The sequence below is a fragment of the Alosa sapidissima genome, chromosome 3, assembly GCF_018492685.1.
Source record: "Alosa sapidissima isolate fAloSap1 chromosome 3, fAloSap1.pri, whole genome shotgun sequence".
NCBI classification, from domain to species: domain Eukaryota; kingdom Metazoa; phylum Chordata; class Actinopteri; order Clupeiformes; family Clupeidae; genus Alosa; species Alosa sapidissima.
Genome location: NC_055959.1, coordinates 31,933,875 through 31,953,623, shown reverse-complemented (window position 1 = coordinate 31,953,623; position 19,749 = coordinate 31,933,875). Strand labels below are relative to the sequence as shown.

Sequence of the window (19,749 nt, the reverse complement as noted above, 5' to 3'; positions counted from 1 at the left end):
TAATGGAGCGGCCTGAATGCGGGACTATTGACTGGACGGAACAACTCTGACTTCAATTGAACCCCATACAGAGACACACACACGCGCGCGCGCGCAGGACCACTTTGGAGGTGCCTATCTCTCTCTCTCTCTCTCTCAGCAGGATTTGTCACCGCTAAAGTCAAATTATAGCCTATAGGTGCTTCTACACCAACCGCTATCGACAGGAAAGGAAAACAAACGTTTAGCGATCAGGAACCGTCAGGAATTTTGCAAACACAGATGCATGACCGCATATAATATAACGCGAGAGAACATGGATGTGTTCTCCATTTGAGGAACGTTATAATCGATTGTGGACGTGAACAGACAGCTACAGACACGGAGAGCATAGTAGGCCTACTTTCACTTTCTGTGCATATTCACGTGAAAGATAATTGGTAGCAAAACAGCGATCAAATATTACATGGCAGTGAGTTTAGTTTTCAAATGTTTTCATGCATGTCTAGATAACGGGTGAGGAATGTTTAGGGGACAGACTATCGTAAATCCTCAAATTATGTCTGGGCAAAGCACAGCACCTTTATTTGGACCATGGCTTGTAGGCTATTCGAGTCAGCTATAGGCCTTTATTTCTTGCGTTTTACTGTGCGACATATGCCTATACTTTTCGTTATAGGAGCGGCATACCAGGCTATCAATGGCAATGGTTCATTAAGTTTCATGTATGAAAGAGTGTCGGGATTTCCATCCGCTTATTGCGAGATAAGGCATCCGCTTTCATTCATTCATGGAACGTGTGCTGTGCTGCAAGGGAAACCTTATTCCATATAGCCAAAGAGGTCTTAGACTAAATTTAATTATTTTATAAATTATGCATGATTTACTTTTTTATATATAAAATTCGTAGGCTGATACCTGGCAGCAACAATTGTGTTTAAATGTAGGTTAATGCTTCAGCCTCTAGCTCAGAAAGGGGCTGCGTGCGTGACTGCTAGCTTTTCATTGGCAACAATATTAAACCAACCAACAATATACATTATTAAGAAGAGCTCTTTTATGAGTTAAATTGAAGCAAAATTATACTGGCTTTTATTTGTCCGAATCTGAGGCCCGGCTATGAATAGAATCCCGGCCATAATTTGAGCATTTAAGTATGCACGTGTGTTTCAGGCATAGCGCAAGCACTAATCTCTGACTGAAAGTGCACAGGACTTGTGCATTTGAGAGCGCTCTCTCTAATGTTTCATGTAGGGTTCATGTCAGTTCATATAAATTAACATTTAAAAACATGTTCAATTATATAATTTTTTTCATATATAAGTCGCACCTGACTATAAGTCGCAGGACCAGCCAAACTATGAAAAAAAGTGCGACTTATAGTCCGGAAAATACGGTAGCCACAATTCTTTTTTCAATTCAAGGCACTTAGGGCGTCTCTGCAAAAACAGATCTCATTGCAAAAACTAAGTCCTGTCTGATCGCAGCCAGTAAGTGACATATTTCCTAATATTTAGGCATTCGATATAGGTTTCAGATATGTCCACTGTGTTTGTATGTATAAGGAAATACGTTTCAGATATTAGCCAAAACAAATACACCTATATTCACAAAAGTTTTAAAGTGTGTTGTGTTTCCAAAGGGGAAATGTTAAAAATTACTGGGAAAAAAAGCTTGAAACAGACAGAAGCAATCAATGTTATTTAGCAACCAGCTTTTGAACTCACATACACACGCACAACCAATTACTCGCTCATCAGCACACAAACATTCAAGCTTGGCCACTCTCCATCCTGCAGCAAGTGTCTCCATGTCAGATCCACTTCCCTCTGGGCAGATCAGAAGTGACAGTTGGAGTTAAATATAGCCTCTAAAAATGAGGAACAGAAGATCGGTTTGCATGCAGGACTCCAAAACTTCTATCAAACAGCATCTACAGGAGCAACAGTTACATGGCCCCATGAATGACACAGTAGTCTGCAGCTCTCTGTGCTTCAAATTTAAATAAGCGATTAGCGAGTATCTATCACAGAACATTTTACTAATGCCTTGTGACTAAATTATTTCTATTTTGTTGATTGCTGGATGGAAGGACCTATCACAGTATAAAGTCTGATGATCACCTTAGATGAAGTTAGTCTTAAGCTGAAATTGTGACACATTTGACAACACCTGATGACACGTGATGTCTTGTGATGAGGTTAATCTGAACTTCAGCCTCAATGCTGTGTAGCAAAAACAAAAACAGTAGCGCAAACCATTAGCATAACAAAATGTGTATTGACTTCCCTGGAATTCACATAACCGTTCCCACACCACAGACTCCCTGCACCGTACGCCACATTGAGTAAAGTTTACAAAGCTAAACGTAAGCATACCGTACTCTCGGTCACTTAGAACAGTCATCCGTTTAATGAAAACAGTAAGCGCAGCTCAGCAGCTCTGAAAGCGTAGCTCTGTTTAGCGTCTCTCTTCTGTGCGTCGCTCCTGATGTTTTGCATCAGGCCCTTAGAGTCCGTTAATTGTCTGAGAGTGCACTTCAGAGTGTTGGCGCTCCGCCATAATCACATAGAGGAAACAAGGCCCAGACTGTGATCTGGCACATCAGTGTGTCTCCGTCAGTGTGAAGACCCATCTGTTCCAAAGGGTCCCGTGCCCCAGTTGCTCAATTAGAACATCAAACGCTGTCACAGCACAGAACTGGACTGGCAAAGTACTGCATGGTGGAGTGGAGATATAACAGGGACCCGTTTTTAAATAAGCACATATTTGTGTGTGTGTGTGTGTGTGTGTGTTTGTGTCTGTGTGTGTGTCTGTGTGTATATGTTGGGTGTGTGTCTGTGCGTGTGTGTTTGTGTCTGTGTGTATATTGTGTGTGTGTGTGTGTGTGTGTGTGTGTGTGTTTGTGTCTGTGTGTGTGTCTGTGTCTGTGTGTAAATGTTGGGTGTGTGTGTGTGTGTCTATGTCTGTGTGTATATGTTGGGTGTGTGTGTGTGTCTGTGTGTGTGTTTGTGTCTGTGTCTGTGTGTATATGTTGGGGGTGTGTGTGTGTGTGTGTCTATGTCTGTGTGTGTATGTTGGGTGTGTGTGTGCGTGTGTGTTTGGACACACACACTAGGAGCCGGAGAATCCGGGCGAGCCTCGTCTGGAGGCGGTGCGGGACAACAACGTGGAGCTGGTGCAGGACATCCTGCGGGACCTGAGCCCCTTCACCCACCGCAGCAACACAGTGGCCGAGCTCGCCAGCATCCTCAACGAGCCACACTTCCAGGTACCACCGCACCGCACGCACAGACACGATTGCACACACGCACGGACGCACACACACACACGCGCACACACACGCACGCACGTACACACACACAAACACACACACACACACACACACACACACACACTCCTAGCAACTGATGCCCAGGTACCAAACAACACACACACACCAAGCAGCTGATGCCCAAGTACTACACAGTGCGCGCGTGTGCACACACGTACACATTCACACACACACACACACACACACACACACACACACACACAGTGAGTGTGAGGACATGAATGTAGAGAGCTTGAGTTGAAGCTTGAATACTTTGTTGTGGATAAAAGCATCTTCAAAATCTTTTCAGATGTGGTCAGCTGCTCTACATAGGACATAGTCCACACAGATATGCCACATGCTATATTTAGCTCACTTTGCTAACAGATATGCCACATGCTATATTTAGCTCACTTTGCTAACAGATATGCCACATGCTATATTTAGCTCACTTTGCTATAGTCCACACAGATATGCCACATGCTATATTTAGCTCACGTTTTAGCTTACTCTGCTATTTGTAGTTATTAAATTCATTCAAAACCTAGTGTCCTCGTTTAAGTACAGACATTGGACATACAATATGGAAAAGATCTCAAGTCTTTATACTCGTGTAGTCACCAGCTCCCCCCTCTAGACCTTATTCTTGCACTGTTGCACACTTGGACTACTTTTTGCACCTTCACCATGACACTCACTCTCTTGAGCACCTTACCATGCACACAGAACTATAGGCCAGTCCCAGCCCTGTCACTGCAAGGGTCTCATGCTTGATCATCCTCAAAGCACACTGTGGATTTTTTTGATTTCATTTATATAGTATTTGATTTTGTTAGTTTTTCTTATCTTCTACTGTCTCTATTGTACAGTGGAGTCTTGTTATATGTATATACTTATATTTACCCTTTCTGCTGTAAGTGCATGTTGTGTGTGATGTCTGTATGCTACTGAGACCTTGAATTTCCCCTTGGGGATCAATAAAGTATCTATCTATCTATCTATCTATCTATCTATCTATCAGGGGCGCAGCTACCCATTTTTGAGGGGTATGCAACAACAAATTGGCGCGCCCCCCCCCCCCCCCCCCCCCCCAAAAAAAAAAAAAAAAACACAACACTTCAACTTGAAGTATTGTTAAATGGTGCATTGTCACTTTAAGAGAGTCTAAACGGTTCTCCTAACATCCTTTTGCCAGCTGTTCACAAATAAAAGGATAAGGCTGATCCAACTCTAGCCTTTGTTTGCCACATTATCAGCACAATATTAAGCTATTAATATTAGATTTGTTAGGAAATGGAAACATGTAATGAGTTGTTGCTAGCGTGACATTTCCGTTTGCAGTTTGCCATTAAAAGTTCAGTATGAGCTTTTTTGCTGTATCCATTTTTTTCCATAGACGAAAACTCACTACTCGTATCTGCTCACTCAGCGCTCACGGCGCCCCCACTCCCTTTCCTATAAATTCTATGATGGAATCTTATGAGATAGGGCGCCTACTCTAGCCTGTTAGTCCTCTAAAATGTTATTTAACATTGAGGAAATGCAGAAATCATTTAGAAACGTACAACAGTAGCTACATATAGAATATACCAAATATATTATTATTATTATTATTATTATTATTATTTTTCATCGCTTTGGCGCCCCCACGGTGCTGCGCCGCATATAGCGCATACTTTTTGCGCCACTGCTATCTATCTATATCTAGTAGTGCACTTCCCTGCCTTGTGCTTGCTGCCTGTGGCCAGTTAGTAGTGTACTTCCCCATGTTGGCCACTTGGCCTTGTCCTTGCTGACTGTGTGTGGTGTGGTGTTTGATTGGCAGTCCCTGCTGGAGACTCACGACTCGGTGGCAGCCCAGACGTGTGAGACGCCGCCGTCCAGCCCGTGTGCCTTCATCGAGGCACCCGTCACCACGTTGCCCCTGGTGCCCGCCGACGCCATCAGGATGGTGGGCATCCGCAAGGTGGCAGGAGAACACCTGGTGAGGCTGGGATCTATTTTATTTAAAGAGTGCTTTGCCTGAGGTGTGTGTCAGTTTCTCTACGATTGTCTCTTTGTGTGTGTGCGAGTGTGTGTGTGTGTGTCTGTGTGTGTGTGTGTGTGTGTGTCTGTGTGTATGTGTGTCTGTGTGTGTGTGTGTGTCTGTGTGTGTGTGTTTATGTCTTAGGGCTGCAACTATCGATTGTTTTCATTTTTGGTTATTTTCTTAATTAATTGATTACGGTAGTTGTTTGATCTATACAATGCTAGAAAATGGTGAAAAAACGTTGGTCGAACAAACCCAAGATTATGTCCTCAAACGCCTTGTTTTGTCCACACCCCAAACATATTTAGTTCACTGTCATAGAAGAGCAAGTAAAGCTGAAAATATTCAATGCAGCAATCAGAGAATTTTGAGATATTACCCAATTACCAAAATAGTTTGTGATTAATTTATTAGTTGACAATGAGTCAAGTCTAGTGTGTGTGTGTGTGTGTGTGTGTGTGTGTGTGTGGCACATCTATACATTTGGCTTGAAAATGAAAATAATACTCCTGCTGTAAGGTAGAACTTTTACCATGTAGGAGTAGGTCATGCTGTCCCAAATCAAGTGCAACCCAAGTCACCCAAGAACCCATCTGATGATGTAGTAGTTAAGAAACAGAGGAGAGTCTGACCCCCCACTAAGTTGCTCTAGGCAGGGGACTGTCTCTGCAACTGATCTCTCTGAGTCGCTTTGCATAAAGCCATCAGCTAAATAAATATAAAATACTTTAGTAAAACATAAAGTAATTTTCTCTAAGTAAAGTCACACTTACTGAATCGGAAGTGAAATGTCATCATCACAAAAAAGTAGAGACTGCTCTGTCATTATATCTTTATACTGTACCTAATATACCTAACTGTGCATCAGACCATCTGTTTTATACCTAATCTACCTAACTGTGCATCAGATCATCTGTTATTTGATGGCTCATTTTCAGTGTTGTAATATTTTGTCAGTAACCCACATTCTTCTGGTCTATGTGGAATGTCTGGAGATCAATATCTCTAGTCAGTGTGTGATCATTACATCAACAGCTAACAGGGCCGTTATGCAAGATATGTTTATGCGTAGAAAATAAATAATGATGCAATTATCTTGAATTTGTGATATCCAAAGACTCAAAGGGGACATTGCTTTAAAACTTAACTTAAGCTGGGACAGGCACCTGCACACCTAGCTTCACTGACAGGTAAGGTGGTTATAAAGCAGAAGTCTGGTCTAGTCTAGTCATCCGTTGTTATTGCAGGTGAGGTGATTGCAGGTGGGTACTTCAGTGGCTGCTGGTGTGTCAAATGCCATGTGTGTTCATGAGGAACCAGGCTTTTGTTTGGAGAAATTAGCCCTGATGAAAACCACAAAGGCTCTAACACCAGGCTTCGTTCATTAGAGTTAGGCATTATGCCCACACGCATCAGGCGGCACCAGAGGCCGGTACCTGCCAATTTATTTGGCTCCCCACTTGACTCGCTCGGATAAATAATGATTGTTGAATGATAACTTTAATGGGTACCATTGTGACTTTCAGCAATTTCAAAATAAACTCTCTTTATTCTAAACAGTAGGAAAACTTTCAGAAAAACTCACAGGAGGTATCTTTCCATTTTTTTTAAACACCCTCAAACTATACTTGAATAGAATCTTTCTTACATTCTATATCCACAAAACTGTCACGACCTGGAGAGCATGTTGAGAGCCTGCAGAGTTTGGAGTGCAAGTCAAACTTGCCTTGAAAGTGAGACAGGCCATTTTACCCTGGGGATTCAGTGAAGTCCTTTAAGGATGCACACAAACAGGCATCTCACACAGGTATCCCATCATGCATTGTGCTGTCAGGCATCGTTATCCAACTGATCTGCCACTCATGTGCGTTATTTTCCTCACTTCCTGCTGAGTGTGACGTGTGTGTGTGTGTCTGTGTGTGTTCTTTATATTTGTGTACAGTATGTGTGTGTATTATGTGTTCTTCATATTTGTATATGTGTTTGTGTGTGTGTGTGTTTTGTGTGTGTACATATAATCTCTGTATCGGCTGACTCCCACGTAGAGACCAGCAGGATGGTGGCCCGTGTGTGTTGATGTGTTTGTTTATTTGTTTGTTTGTTTACCTCCTCCTCAGGGCGTGACGTTCCGCGTGGAGAAGGGTGAGCTGGTGATCGCGCGGATCCTCCACGGGGGCATGATCGACCAGCAGGGCCTGCTGCACACGGGCGACATCATCAAGGAGGTGAACGGGCGCGAGGTGGACAACGATCCACGTGTGCTGCAGGAGATGCTGCAGGAGGCCAGTGGCAGCGTGGTGCTCAAGATCCTGCCCAGCTACCAGGAGGCCCACCCGCCGCGCCAGGTGACCCGAACACACACACACACACACACAAACACACACACCAGCGTGATGCTCAAGATCCTGCCCAGCTACCAGGAAACCACATTGTGCAAATAAATTAGTACTACACACACACACACACACACATGCACACACAAATGCACTTAACAGGTGATCCTACAGGAGATTGTGGTCCCACCTGGCCACTCAGGAGTGAAGTTCTAAACTTTTTGTGTTTAATGTTTAATGTAAGGATGCTGTGAGCACTTCACACAGGCTTCCATGTGTTATGTTGTCCCCTGGCCATTTAACCCTTAGAACCCGATTGACGCAAAACCCGTGATCGCATAGATATGGCAAGCATATCAGATGAAAGAGGAGACTACCGGCTATCCATTGGTACCATTTATATCGATCCTTCTGGCTTATGAAAACAGACGAAGTGACTGCAAAATAATAACGTCAGGTACACGAACCAACGCTGCACATCCATTACTCTCGTTTGAATTACTCACGGACCCGTGATCGGATAGATATGCTACGCATGTCAAATGAAAGAGGAGACACAGAGCTATCATTTGATACCAAGTACATTCTTCTGGGTTATAAAACAGACGAAGTGACAGCAAAATAATAACTTCATATAGCTGGACTTACCCCACGTTTTTGTCTGTTTTTGTGGCAAAACATGTTTATAATCCAGCGCTATCGTGTGTTTCTCTATGGCAAAGCATGTTCATTATCCGGTTTTGAGATCCTAGCAAATTCCTGCATGGCATTCAATTCAAGGCTCACATTGCATCCCAATTTGTTTAACAAAGAAACACCTTTTTTCCTTTACTTTGTTCATGGCAATCCAGTAAAAAGTTGAGAATCCTTATGAGTGCATACACATAGGCACGCAGGCTAACACGCAACCTCAGGTCAAGTCAGGTCAGATCAGTTCGTGTCACAGATATGGAGCGCAGAAAAGTCATTTTTCATCACTAAATAAAAAATGGCATTTATTTCCTTAAATCACACACCACATATTTCTGTAAATTGCTCAGCCCCAGAGTATCCCTCCAACATGGCAATTATATTGCCCAATTCAGGACAGTCAGCCCTACACAAACATGAAATGCATTTAGAGCTATGAGCTTGCTGTGGTGAGATACATGTCGAAATATAAGAATTTTTATAATACACTTTTTATATTTTAATTCTTTAAAAATCAAAATAAAATCAATGCTAGTACTAATACATAACATGATGGCAGATCTGGATAGCCTAGACTCTGCTGAAAAAAACAATATATAATATGTGTGTGTGGCACTCACAATGACCAGAATAAATCTTTATGAATAAGGTAGTGAAAATGCCCTAAAAACAGCTTAGGGTTCTAAGGGTTAAAGAGAGGTATTCTCTCTGAGAACAGGATGCCCGTGATTCACATCCAACCTAAATGAAACGCTCTTGTTTACTGTAGTTTTTGGCACAGTCCTTAATGATTTAACAGTCTGAAGACCTTGAGAATCGTGAGGTTAAAGCCAAGAGCTCCCAGCTCTTATCCCCACGGATACGGTTTGTGATGTCACTGAACGCATCAGCGCACTTCTCCGTCTCACTCCATTTCACTTTCTCTCCTCTGTTGTCATGGATACCAGTTCTGGGAGCTGAGCAATCCCAGTTTTCCTTTTTTGGGCTTTCCGTTTGCTCTTCGGGCGGATATCTGCACATAGGAAGGGGAGAGAGAGAGAGAGAGAGAGGGAGAGAGAGAGAGAGGGAGAGAGAGAGAGAGAGAAAAAAGGAGGGAAAGAGAGAAAGATGAAGACGTCAGAAGATGTGCGTGAGCTCCGTGCCTCCAGAGGTGGTGTGGTCCAGAGGGATTATGTTAAATCAGAACGTGAGGAGAAAAAATGCTCACCCTTCCCTGCCATGATGCCTCTCTCAAAATATCCCCATTTCATTTCATGACGTTATAATCTGCGTTCCATTTCTGTTTCTTTATGATTCTGTGAATGGAAGCTGTTGCTATTCAGGAGAAAATAAAAACCTTCAATGCTCATATGTTGTTTGTTATTTGTAAGGTGTTTTCAGTATCAACATCCAGTGCTTTCATGAGTACGACCCGTCAGGAAATATGCAGTTGTGTTTAACATGACCTGGTCCACTGTGCTTATCCCCCCAGGTCTTTGTGAAGTGCCACTATGACTATGACCCGGCCAATGACAACCTGATCCCCTGTAAGGAGGCCGGCCTCAAGTTTGACTGCGGTGAAATCCTCCTGATCGTCAATCAAGAAGATGTGAACTGGTGGCAGGTGGGGAGTTTGTTTTCATCTTTTTTTCGTTCCTCTCAGAGTCCTCTCAGGTTCAAATCCAACCTGTGGCCATTTCCCGATCCCACCCTATCTATCTCTCTCCCACTCACTTCCTGTCAATCTTCACTGTCCTATACAAATAAAGCCAAAAAGCCCAAAAACTATACTTAAAAAAGTACATTCACACACAAAACTCTTCCCTCCTGTTTCCCTCACATGTGTCTGCTTCATCCTCTCAGCACGGTTCTCACCCCTCTTTGAGCTCATTTGAAAATGAGAGCACATATCCATTTGGAGCAAGTGAGAGCAGAATCATCACCATCACCATTATAACTCTCCCGAGGTTAAGTGTTTGAGTGGGTCAAGAGCTCTCGGACGTCCCACGCTGTGCTCATGTCAGTGTTTGCTGTATCCGATTCAGGCACGGCGTGTGGAGGGAGGATGCACAGGGCTGATCCCTAGTCAGCTCCTGGAGGAGAAGAGAAAGGCCTTCGTCAAGACGGACGTGGCGCTCTCAGCAGGTAAGTGTGCTCTCCTTACACAGGATACAAGGATACAAGGAAGTTTATTGTCACATGCATATAGTTACTGGAAGTAAGAAATGCAGTGAAATTATGTCTGGTGTCAGCCTATTTGTGCATTTATGGGGGGGGGGGGGTTAGTAGAGGGCTGCACAGGTACAGTACTCCAAAGGCTAATGAGCATTTTATAGTTTTAGTTTTATAAAGAGTGTTGGTAAACGTCTGGCTTGTACATACTGCCATCTAGTGGAGAATAAAGTGAAATTATTTTTTATATTGAGAAAAATCCTGTTAAATAGTTAGTTGAAGTAGGCAAGCATTCTGTGTTGGCGCTAAAGTTATGTTGTCAAAACAACAAATGAAGAAACAACCAGCATTAGTTTCATAAAAAGTTTCACAAAGGCTGACAGTCAAAAAGTTTAAATAGAATGACGGCAAACAAGCAATAGTTTTTTTTGTTTGCGGATAATGCTTGCAACAACCACATGGATTAGGTGATGTAACAGGCCACTGGTGGGGTCAGGTGTGCATGTGGATGCTGACGAAGTCCCTTTAGGCAAGTCCCTCCACTCGGCGGCCATATTGCAATGCTTTTTGGGCACTTATCTGGCATCTATTTTGGGTAGAACTGCGCGTGCGCAATGCTTCATGAATCACGACACACCAACCTCGCTCCAGCTGCGAGATCACATGATTGGCACGATGTATTCACAACATACCGCATGATTGACACAACATATTCACATGTCAACTTTTGTCGGCGGAAGGTGCGGAATACGTGTAGACGACAAACACGTTCGCGTTATGAACTAACCCCACACATTTCTATGGGAGATTCTTTGACTGCTGTGTCTCCTCATTAGAAAGTCTCTGACGGAGCTCACCTGTCTCCCTCAGGTGCGCTGTGCCATGGGATAGGGGGGAAGAAGAAGAAGAAGATGATGTATGTGACCACCAGGAACGCAGGTAGACTTTAGTGCTGTTTTATTCTCTTTGAATGCCTCACTTCACTCTAATCTCTTTAATCTTCTAGATCTCTCAAATCTTTATGTCTGTCTGTCAATCTGCTGTGATCTCTCTCTCTCTCTCTCTCTCCACTTCTGTGCTCTCTATGATTTCCTATTAATCTTTAAAACTTTTCTGACATTTCTCCATTCCCTAAACTCTTTCTCTCTCCCCTCATCTCACTCTCTCTCTCTCCTCATCTCCATCTCCCCCCCCCCCCCCCCCCCCGCCTCCCCCTCTCTCAGAGTTTGACAGGCATGAGTTGCTGATTTATGAGGAGGTGGCGAAGGTGCCTCCGTTCCGCAGGAAGACGCTGGTTCTGATTGGAGCACAGGGGGTGGGTCGCCGCAGCCTCAAGAACAAGCTGCTGGTGTCCGACCCACAGCACTATGGCACCACCATCCCTCGTGAGTCACACACATGCCACCAGCCTCACTCATAACATCTCACACACAACTGTGTGTCAATGCACACGTCATCACCGGTGTGTGTGTGTGTGTGACAGCTGTCAGAATACACAACGTCACAGCCATCAGACTGTACATATAGCAGAGCTGCCAGCTTTTTTGGTATTTTTACTGAATTGCCATGTATGGCTGGACTTAACAAAATGACAATCAACAGACAATCAACACACACACACACACACACACACACACACACACACACACAAAGACATGCACATTGTGCATGACTTAATACTGTATGTTTTCTGCGTGTCTCTGTCCACAGACACGTCCAGGAAACCCAAGGCTGGCGAGAAGGAGAGCCTGATGTACGCTTTCACCACACGCAGCAAGATGGAGGCCGACATCAAGAATGGACGCTACCTGGAGTACGGCGAGTACGACGGCAACCTCTACGGCACCAAGATCGACTCCATCCACGAGGTGGTGGAGGCCGGCCGCATCTGCATCCTGGACGTCAACCCACAGGTGAGCAGGATGCCCTCTGGTGGATTGCACGAGTACTGTAGGAAGCTTTGAAGTGGATTGCGAAACAATGTGAAAATGTGAATGACAAAAACAATACAATGCTGAAGAACAGAGATATACTCTAGTTATTTGTTCACATTAGACTCAGAAATTACATTTTGTATTATACATTCAGGCCAATAGCTTGGATATTTTGAATTGTAATATTGGGACCAAGCTGACCTATTCATTAAGAGATGACCTTCTGCATGCCTCTGTGTGCTGCAGGCTTTAAAGGCTCTGAGGACGTCAGAGTTTCTGCCGTATGTCGTGTTCTTCGAAGCCCCAGATTTCGAGGTCCTCAAGGCCATGAACAAGTCAGCCCTTGAGGCCGGTGTGGTGACCAAGCAGCTGACGGTAAGAGAGCACATGTCTTTATATATATATATATATATATATGTATATGTATATATATATAATTTTATATTTGTATATATGTGTACACATCTATTTTTTATGTGCGTTTGACATGGGCTAGCTAAGTGGTTGTTTCTGATGGTTGTTTGTGTGTTTTCTGCAGGATCTGGAGCTGAAGAGGACTGTGGAGGAGAGTGCCCGGCTCAAGCAGGCATACGGACACCTCTTCGATGTCACCATTGTCAACGAGAACCTGGACGAAACCTACCGCACTCTCAAATCCTCGCTGCAGAAGCTGAATGGAACTCAACAGTGGGTTCCGGTGGGATGGGTCTTTTAAGGGGTGTGTGTGAGTGAGAGTGAGAGAGAGAGAGTAAGTGTGTGTTATTTATTTGGTATTTTCATTATTATTTTTGGTGACCAAATATTTAACATTCCCAGCCCTGATATTTGTGTATATGAGAGAGAGAGAGGAGGAGAGGAGGGAGGGATAAAGAAAGTGAGAGAAAGGAAACAATGTAACAAATTGTTTGTATTTTCTCTCATGTTCTATCTCTCTCTCCCCTTTTCTCTCTGTATGCATGTGTGTATTTTAGAAAGTGTGTGTGTGTGTGTGTGTTTGTCAGTAAGAAAGAGCGAGAGAGCGCGCAAGAGAGATATGATGTGTGTACATGACAGACTTGTATTATTTATGCTGGCAATATTTTGACTGTCATATTTTTGGAAAATTGTTTAGATTGAAACATATAGGTTTTTGACAAGAAGGATATGATCACTTAGTGCCATACTTGATGTTCTCCCACACACAAAACAAAAATGCCAACTCTTGCACGCACCTGTGAAGACACAAACCACATATGAAATGTGTTCATGACGTATAGGAATGATTGTATTTATTTGGCTCTAACAAAGGATGGTACACCAATGTTTGCCTGAATATTGCCTGATACATCCCCCATCGAAACAATCTCATCCTCCCTTCCATCTTCTCCTCACAGTCACACTTGCACCTGTGACAGATGAAGTGGTGATGTGTGTTGTCACACAGATGATAATGAGAAAGTGGAGTGGTGTGAAGACACACACCCTTACTGCAGTCTACATTGACGATTGATGGCTGGTGTTTGAGCATTTGAGTCACAGTGAGCCATTGAGTCATGTTGGCATAGCAAAGTGCAGCCTGGCCAACCTAAAACAGTGCAGAGGAGTTTGAGATGATTGTCTCGGCCTGAAATGTTTTTCAGTGTCTGTGAGAAGCATAGGCAGCACAGCAGGGAAATGTGAAATTACATCACAAAGGAACGAGGCCAAATTTTCCAAACGGGCATATTACTATATTCAAATGGGAGTTGCAATAGTTTTACAGTTCTTGGGATGAGAGTAGATGAGATGCCATAAAATATGCACAAAAATAGAATAGGCTACTCCTTATATGGTTTCCCTCACACACAGACAGGCAAACACACACACACACACACACACACACACACACTCCTTTTTGCAAATCCGCTGATCAATAAAATACTATTAGTAACAGGGAGCACAAAACTTTTCAGTAGCATTCGACCTTCCCTGAAGCGACAAAAGTCATCCTATATGTCCACAGGCTGCTGTCATCATCACGATATTGCTGTGATTGGACGCCTTTGTGCTCCCGTCTGTCGTCTTTGGACAAAACTCAGATTCTCAGAAAACACATCATTATTTCTCTCAAAACACTTACGTCTCTCACTGAGCCAGAATACACACACTCTCTCTCTCTCTCTCTATCACTCCCTCTCTCTCTCTCACCTTTCATGTCCTGCAAATGGGACACAGTGGATGCACATAACCACCTCATCTAACGGGTCCCTAAGTGTCGCACAGGGAGTCTGGCCCAAATGGCGACCGAACCAGCTCAATCATGGGGGTGATGCATCAGTGAATGTTCTGGCAAATGGCTGAAACGTCCGCGCTGGTTAGAACCTGACTAACACAGCCAGTCTCACGACTTTCTGAGCACTGGCCAATGTAAACACACACATTTCCTGGGTTTGTAAACTCTGATGTATTCTCTCGGCCTAAACGGTTCTGCTACGTAGTAACACGTACACTGCCACTTTTCTTTTTCAGTCACCTTCGTTTTTAAACAGTGCTGTGAAACCAGATAGGAATTCAGTCTTATGGGGCTGTAGCTTGTATCCACTCAATGTAGGCATGTAATATAATACTACAACACTGTACTATACTATTCAATACAATCGAGGATTTCTGCAGTCGATAATAGGGAATGGCCACATACAGTAACAGTGCTATATTATATGCAATACACAATAACTCTTACATTTTGTTATCGTGATACGTTCATAGAAACAGCATCTGGGGATTGGATGATTTAAGCAGTGCATTTGAAATTGCTTGAACTGAGACTTTGTTGGCTTGCTGAGGGGAAAAGAACATACGTTACGCTAACTGTTAATCAGATTCTATTTTTACAATGGTGTTTTTGTGTGGGTTATATCAGCTCAAGGGCAGTTCAGCCACCAGATAGAATATTTTATGGTTATTATTCAGGAGGGGTTGGAAAACCTTAGCTCACCACATGCTTGGTGCCATAAGACAGGGGACAGTACTGTAGGTTTTTGGATTAGATGCTTAGAGTTGACACCATTTGTGTAGATAGGCATAGTTATATGGACACATGTTTAAATTAGTTGAATCTTGCGCTTGGTATATACAAAGGTTGTACAGTATGTCTGAAGTTGAACGCTCAAGTACTCTTCATTTGGTGTCTGGAAACAGAACATTGAAATGTCTTGTCAGTGTATCACACGTGGCTGTTTTTCTGTCACATATGGTTTTCCTAGCAGTAATCTCTGTGTATCCCCACAATTTGAATGTATGGCATTAGCTTAAAATCTGCATGCTGTGAAAGATCATTCAGTATTCATTTTGGCCATTGCTGATATGCGACACTCCCGCTGAATTGCTCTACAAGATGAAGAAGAGAAGGCATGAGACTGAATGTTCATGGTGACATGATATCTGGCATGTTTAAGATCGGCCTCATTTAACTTGGATGAGAGGTTCTATATATGTAGAGTGCCATAGAGAAAGTGCCATATGTCTGTGCTAATATGGGTTCCAGTGGGCCGCTTGTCGGCTCCCTATATACTGTAGCCTACGTTGGTGTCTTTTGGTGCATTTGCACGTGTCTGAAGCATTTCATCTTTTTTAATGCAGCACGGGTCTCATTATCTACTTCTCTTTGTGTCATCCACCGACTGTTCTCACAGAAGTCGTTATACCGTCACACGGTTTAATATTCTTCTGGGACTTTGTTGATCATTCCGCATTCGCTTAGAGTAGAGTTAGTCCAAACCTTTTGATAGAAATAACTAGAGAAGTGTTATTGTGAGCTTCTCGTTCCATCCACAACATTTCAACACCTTGGTTGCCTACAATTACAATGGACATACCTTAACATCTGAGGCTATTCACCGTACGCGAGTTACTACTGATTACCATATTTTTTGAATATTGGCAGCTATTGATTGAATGAGGTCATTTCTAGAAACACATTGCCTTTATTTAAGTCATTCACATTTTGTATACCTAAAGTGAAGGTAACATACGTGTGTAGTCTACGATTTTGCTCTGATATATTGTCAGTGTGTGATTTTAAGCGATCAAGCTGTACAGATCATGATGTCTAAAAAATAAACTGTTTCAACATACTTACTCTTGAATCCTCATTTCTGATATAATTTCCAGCTCTGTACAGTCCTGATGTGGCGTGACTGAATGAATGAATAAATGATTATAGGCTACTTATTTAGTTAAGTTATTATTAATCTGTTATTAATTTAATAATAAGATATGACATTTTCTAATGAAACACATTTTTAAAGAAATTATCACATGACCCTTCAGTAGACCATACTGCGTTATTCTCACACCAGAGAAATGATAGGCTTAAGCAGGACTTTCAAAATTGAGCAGCTTTATTTATAACTCTACAAAATAACATCAGCTTGTTTGTCATTTGTCAGAAAATAGTAGGATTGGCTCATAGGATTGACTAAATCCTAAAGCCTGGGCCTACTGCACACATGTTGGGGGATTAGCATCATTACTGTCTTACTCCTTAGCCCTTACTCCTACAACTGAGGTATCAGGTATAGGCTAGTGACAATGGCCCCACATTTTTGAGATACCCCTACCGGAGGTAGAACTAAACCCAACAATGTTTTTCCTCATCTCTAAGGTCTCCCATATATGAAATGGATTCTTGGCTAAAAATATTTTACTGCTAAGATTGTTAAATTAACAGATATTGTTATACACCCCAAAACCAAAAAAGGACTAAAATATAGCCTGTCCGTATGGGAGTTAAGGCATATAAACTAGTGAAGATCAATCACACAAGCTCTGAGAACTTTGAAACTTGGCATGTGTATAGTCAGGAAGTTGCTTTACCTACTAGAAAAGACTGGATGTGAATATCTTGATGTATGGAATGAATAGAGACATGTAAACATACACCTACAGTAAAATAAGCGGACATGCAAAAAATGAATATCTATGCAGAATGTTTTCATTTACTTTAGCTGCTTTACCAGGGATTATCATAGAAACACATATGATGGCTTGTTGGAAAGGTGGGGTTGTACTGAATCCTACAATACCAAATATGTACATATAGTATGACAAGTTAGGGTGTTCTGTCACTCAATGTATGAGGTGTCCAAAATGAAACACTGGCAAAATACTGCAAAAGTCTCAAGTCCAAATCACATTATCAGTGGTGAGAAGAATGTTGACAAATTCATTGTTACTGCAAGGTGCTGCTCTATATTTACATTTAATAATGATACATTTGATATGAAACACAGATCTAATTGAATCAGGTTAAAATTAGAATGGAACGCCTTTATTAAAATATTTACATTCACTTGCATTTTGTTTTGGTCAGGTCATTACTGAATAATGGAAAATAATATTGTTAGCTTTCGTCTGTCCAGACCAGCAGTGGACATTACAGCCTACACTGCATACTTCACACCTAAGTAGCTAAACGTTAGTTGTAGAAACTACTTTCTCTAGCTAAGAAAGTACTTAGCCCTCTGACCAATGTTGCATGTGTAATTGAACTTAATTTGCCTTTCAATGACAATTCTGAAATTTTTACTTTTCACTAGTCTCTTGAATTGTAGAGAATGTCTTACAGACATTGGATCCAAAGCTTGTGGGAAACATTTTGAAAAGGGCAAGAAAAAAGATCCCTATGTATGTCCAAAACCCCACAGTAGAAGGCCTCCAACGCATACTTACCCTTGCTCAGCAGAGAGAGAGATGGTGATGTCCATAAAAGCTCTATATACAGATGATATTTCCTCCAAAATCAAAGTTTCATATCATGTATCATATATAGCGAACTACTGCAGTAAGACAAAAATCAGTGAGCAGCAGCAAGTTGCAAATGTTGAGAGTGAGAGCACATCTGCACCAAGAAGGCTGAGTAGTGCTGATACAACATCATTTCCAATACAGAGAGATTGTTTCATCTGTGGGAAGGCCAGCTCTAAACCAGAACCTCTGACAGCAATTTCAACTGGAACAGTCGCAAGTACCAGAGACAAGGTCCTTCGGGCAGCTTCTGAAAGGCTTGATGAAGATCTCTTTGCATGATACCAAATACCATAAAATGCCTTGCACACTACATCTCTAAATGAAATATAGCAGAAGCCATAGAAAAGAATGAAAAAGCAGACCAATGTCTATAGCAAAGCCAAAGCTCACTGAAGACATTGATAAAACAGTATTGTCCAAAGGTAGGAAAGTGAGGACTCTCAACTCTCAACTCCTTGACTGATAGCTATGAGAACATACTAAAGACCATTGCTGAGCATGAAGGTGAGTCAACACAAGAAATATAGATCAAGGACAGTGGTGTCTACATCCCAACTGTTCTCACTTGAGTTGCTGAACATGGAATTGTTGATGCAGCCATCGACAACTTTTACCAAAATGAAGACACCCTGGATGGGAAGTGTACAACTCATGCTATGATGTCTGTTGTGTTCCGAAGAGGCCAAGTCTCCACAGCAGATAAATGCCTAGCACAGGTTCCCTCATGTTCAGAGGTCCCTCATCACCTTAAACACGATTGATATGAATGGATGGAGATAAACTTGTATACAGGTACATTTTGTCCATTCTTTTACGCTTCACATCCAGGGTGTCTTTATTTTGGTCAAAGTTGCTGATGGCTGCATCACAAATTCCATGTTCAGCAACTCCAGTGGGGCCAGTTGGGATGTAGACACCACCCTCTGTCCTTGATATCTGGTCTGCTGCAAAAGATGTGAGAAGTGCCTAACTTCTGTATAGGAAACACAGTGTCCCATTGCACTGAGCTCATTGATGACTGTCTTACTACCAAACTTATGATGTATCAAAATGGGAAGTCCCAGTGTGATTGGCGTATGGATGTGACAGATCTGTTCAATGAGATCATGACAAATTGCGATAACACACAGATTCTCCTTTGAAGCTGGGTCATCATCACATGTTTAGTAATTTCTGTGGGCATGTTAATCAACACAACAGTTCACAAAGTCATACAGGATGTTGGGTACATACTTGCTGCATTGGAAACAGTCATGCTGACATATTACTCACTGTCATGCTCTACCTGATCCATGCTTTTCCTCAATATGTCTGCAGCCCTGTGTAATATTTGGATTTTAGAAAGACTCTGACTTGTCTGTGGGAGTGTAGTCTCAGTCTACTGTTATTTCTGTGAGTTTAGCAGCTTCCCTCAGTGCACAATATGGTCATACTATCTGAGCAGATCAGATCTGACTGTCTTGGACGTAGACCAAATGCAAGCCTGTCTTTGTAATGCTGTATCAGCTTTCCTTTAGTTTCCAGGATCTATATTTCTTGTGTTGAACTATAGAC

At 42.4% G+C, this 19,749-nt stretch overlaps 1 protein-coding gene across 2 annotated transcripts in view; it reads left to right on the top strand.

Moving 5' to 3' along the window:
* mpp2a (membrane palmitoylated protein 2a) overlaps positions 1–18,139 on the top strand; it is a 31,909-nt gene extending 13,770 nt beyond the window's left edge. The window contains exons 4-14 of one of the 2 annotated variants that reach the window (XM_042085305.1): positions 3,098–3,250; positions 5,118–5,276; positions 7,439–7,666; positions 9,816–9,947; positions 10,369–10,468; positions 11,366–11,434; positions 11,719–11,880; positions 12,206–12,408; positions 12,676–12,804; positions 12,968–13,177; positions 18,128–18,139. In XM_042085305.1, the coding sequence (XP_041941239.1) occupies positions 3,098–3,250; positions 5,118–5,276; positions 7,439–7,666; positions 9,816–9,947; positions 10,369–10,468; positions 11,366–11,434; positions 11,719–11,880; positions 12,206–12,408; positions 12,676–12,804; positions 12,968–13,144 (1,512 nt within the window). In that variant the 3' untranslated portion in view covers positions 13,145–13,177; positions 18,128–18,139. Of the gene's footprint in view, positions 1–3,097; positions 3,251–5,117; positions 5,277–7,438; positions 7,667–9,815; positions 9,948–10,368; positions 10,469–11,365; positions 11,435–11,718; positions 11,881–12,205; positions 12,409–12,675; positions 12,805–12,967; positions 16,521–18,127 lie in introns of those variants that run through there. The other variant, XM_042085304.1, reaches the window with a different exon arrangement.
* The last annotated feature ends 1,610 nt before the right edge of the window (positions 18,140–19,749 follow it).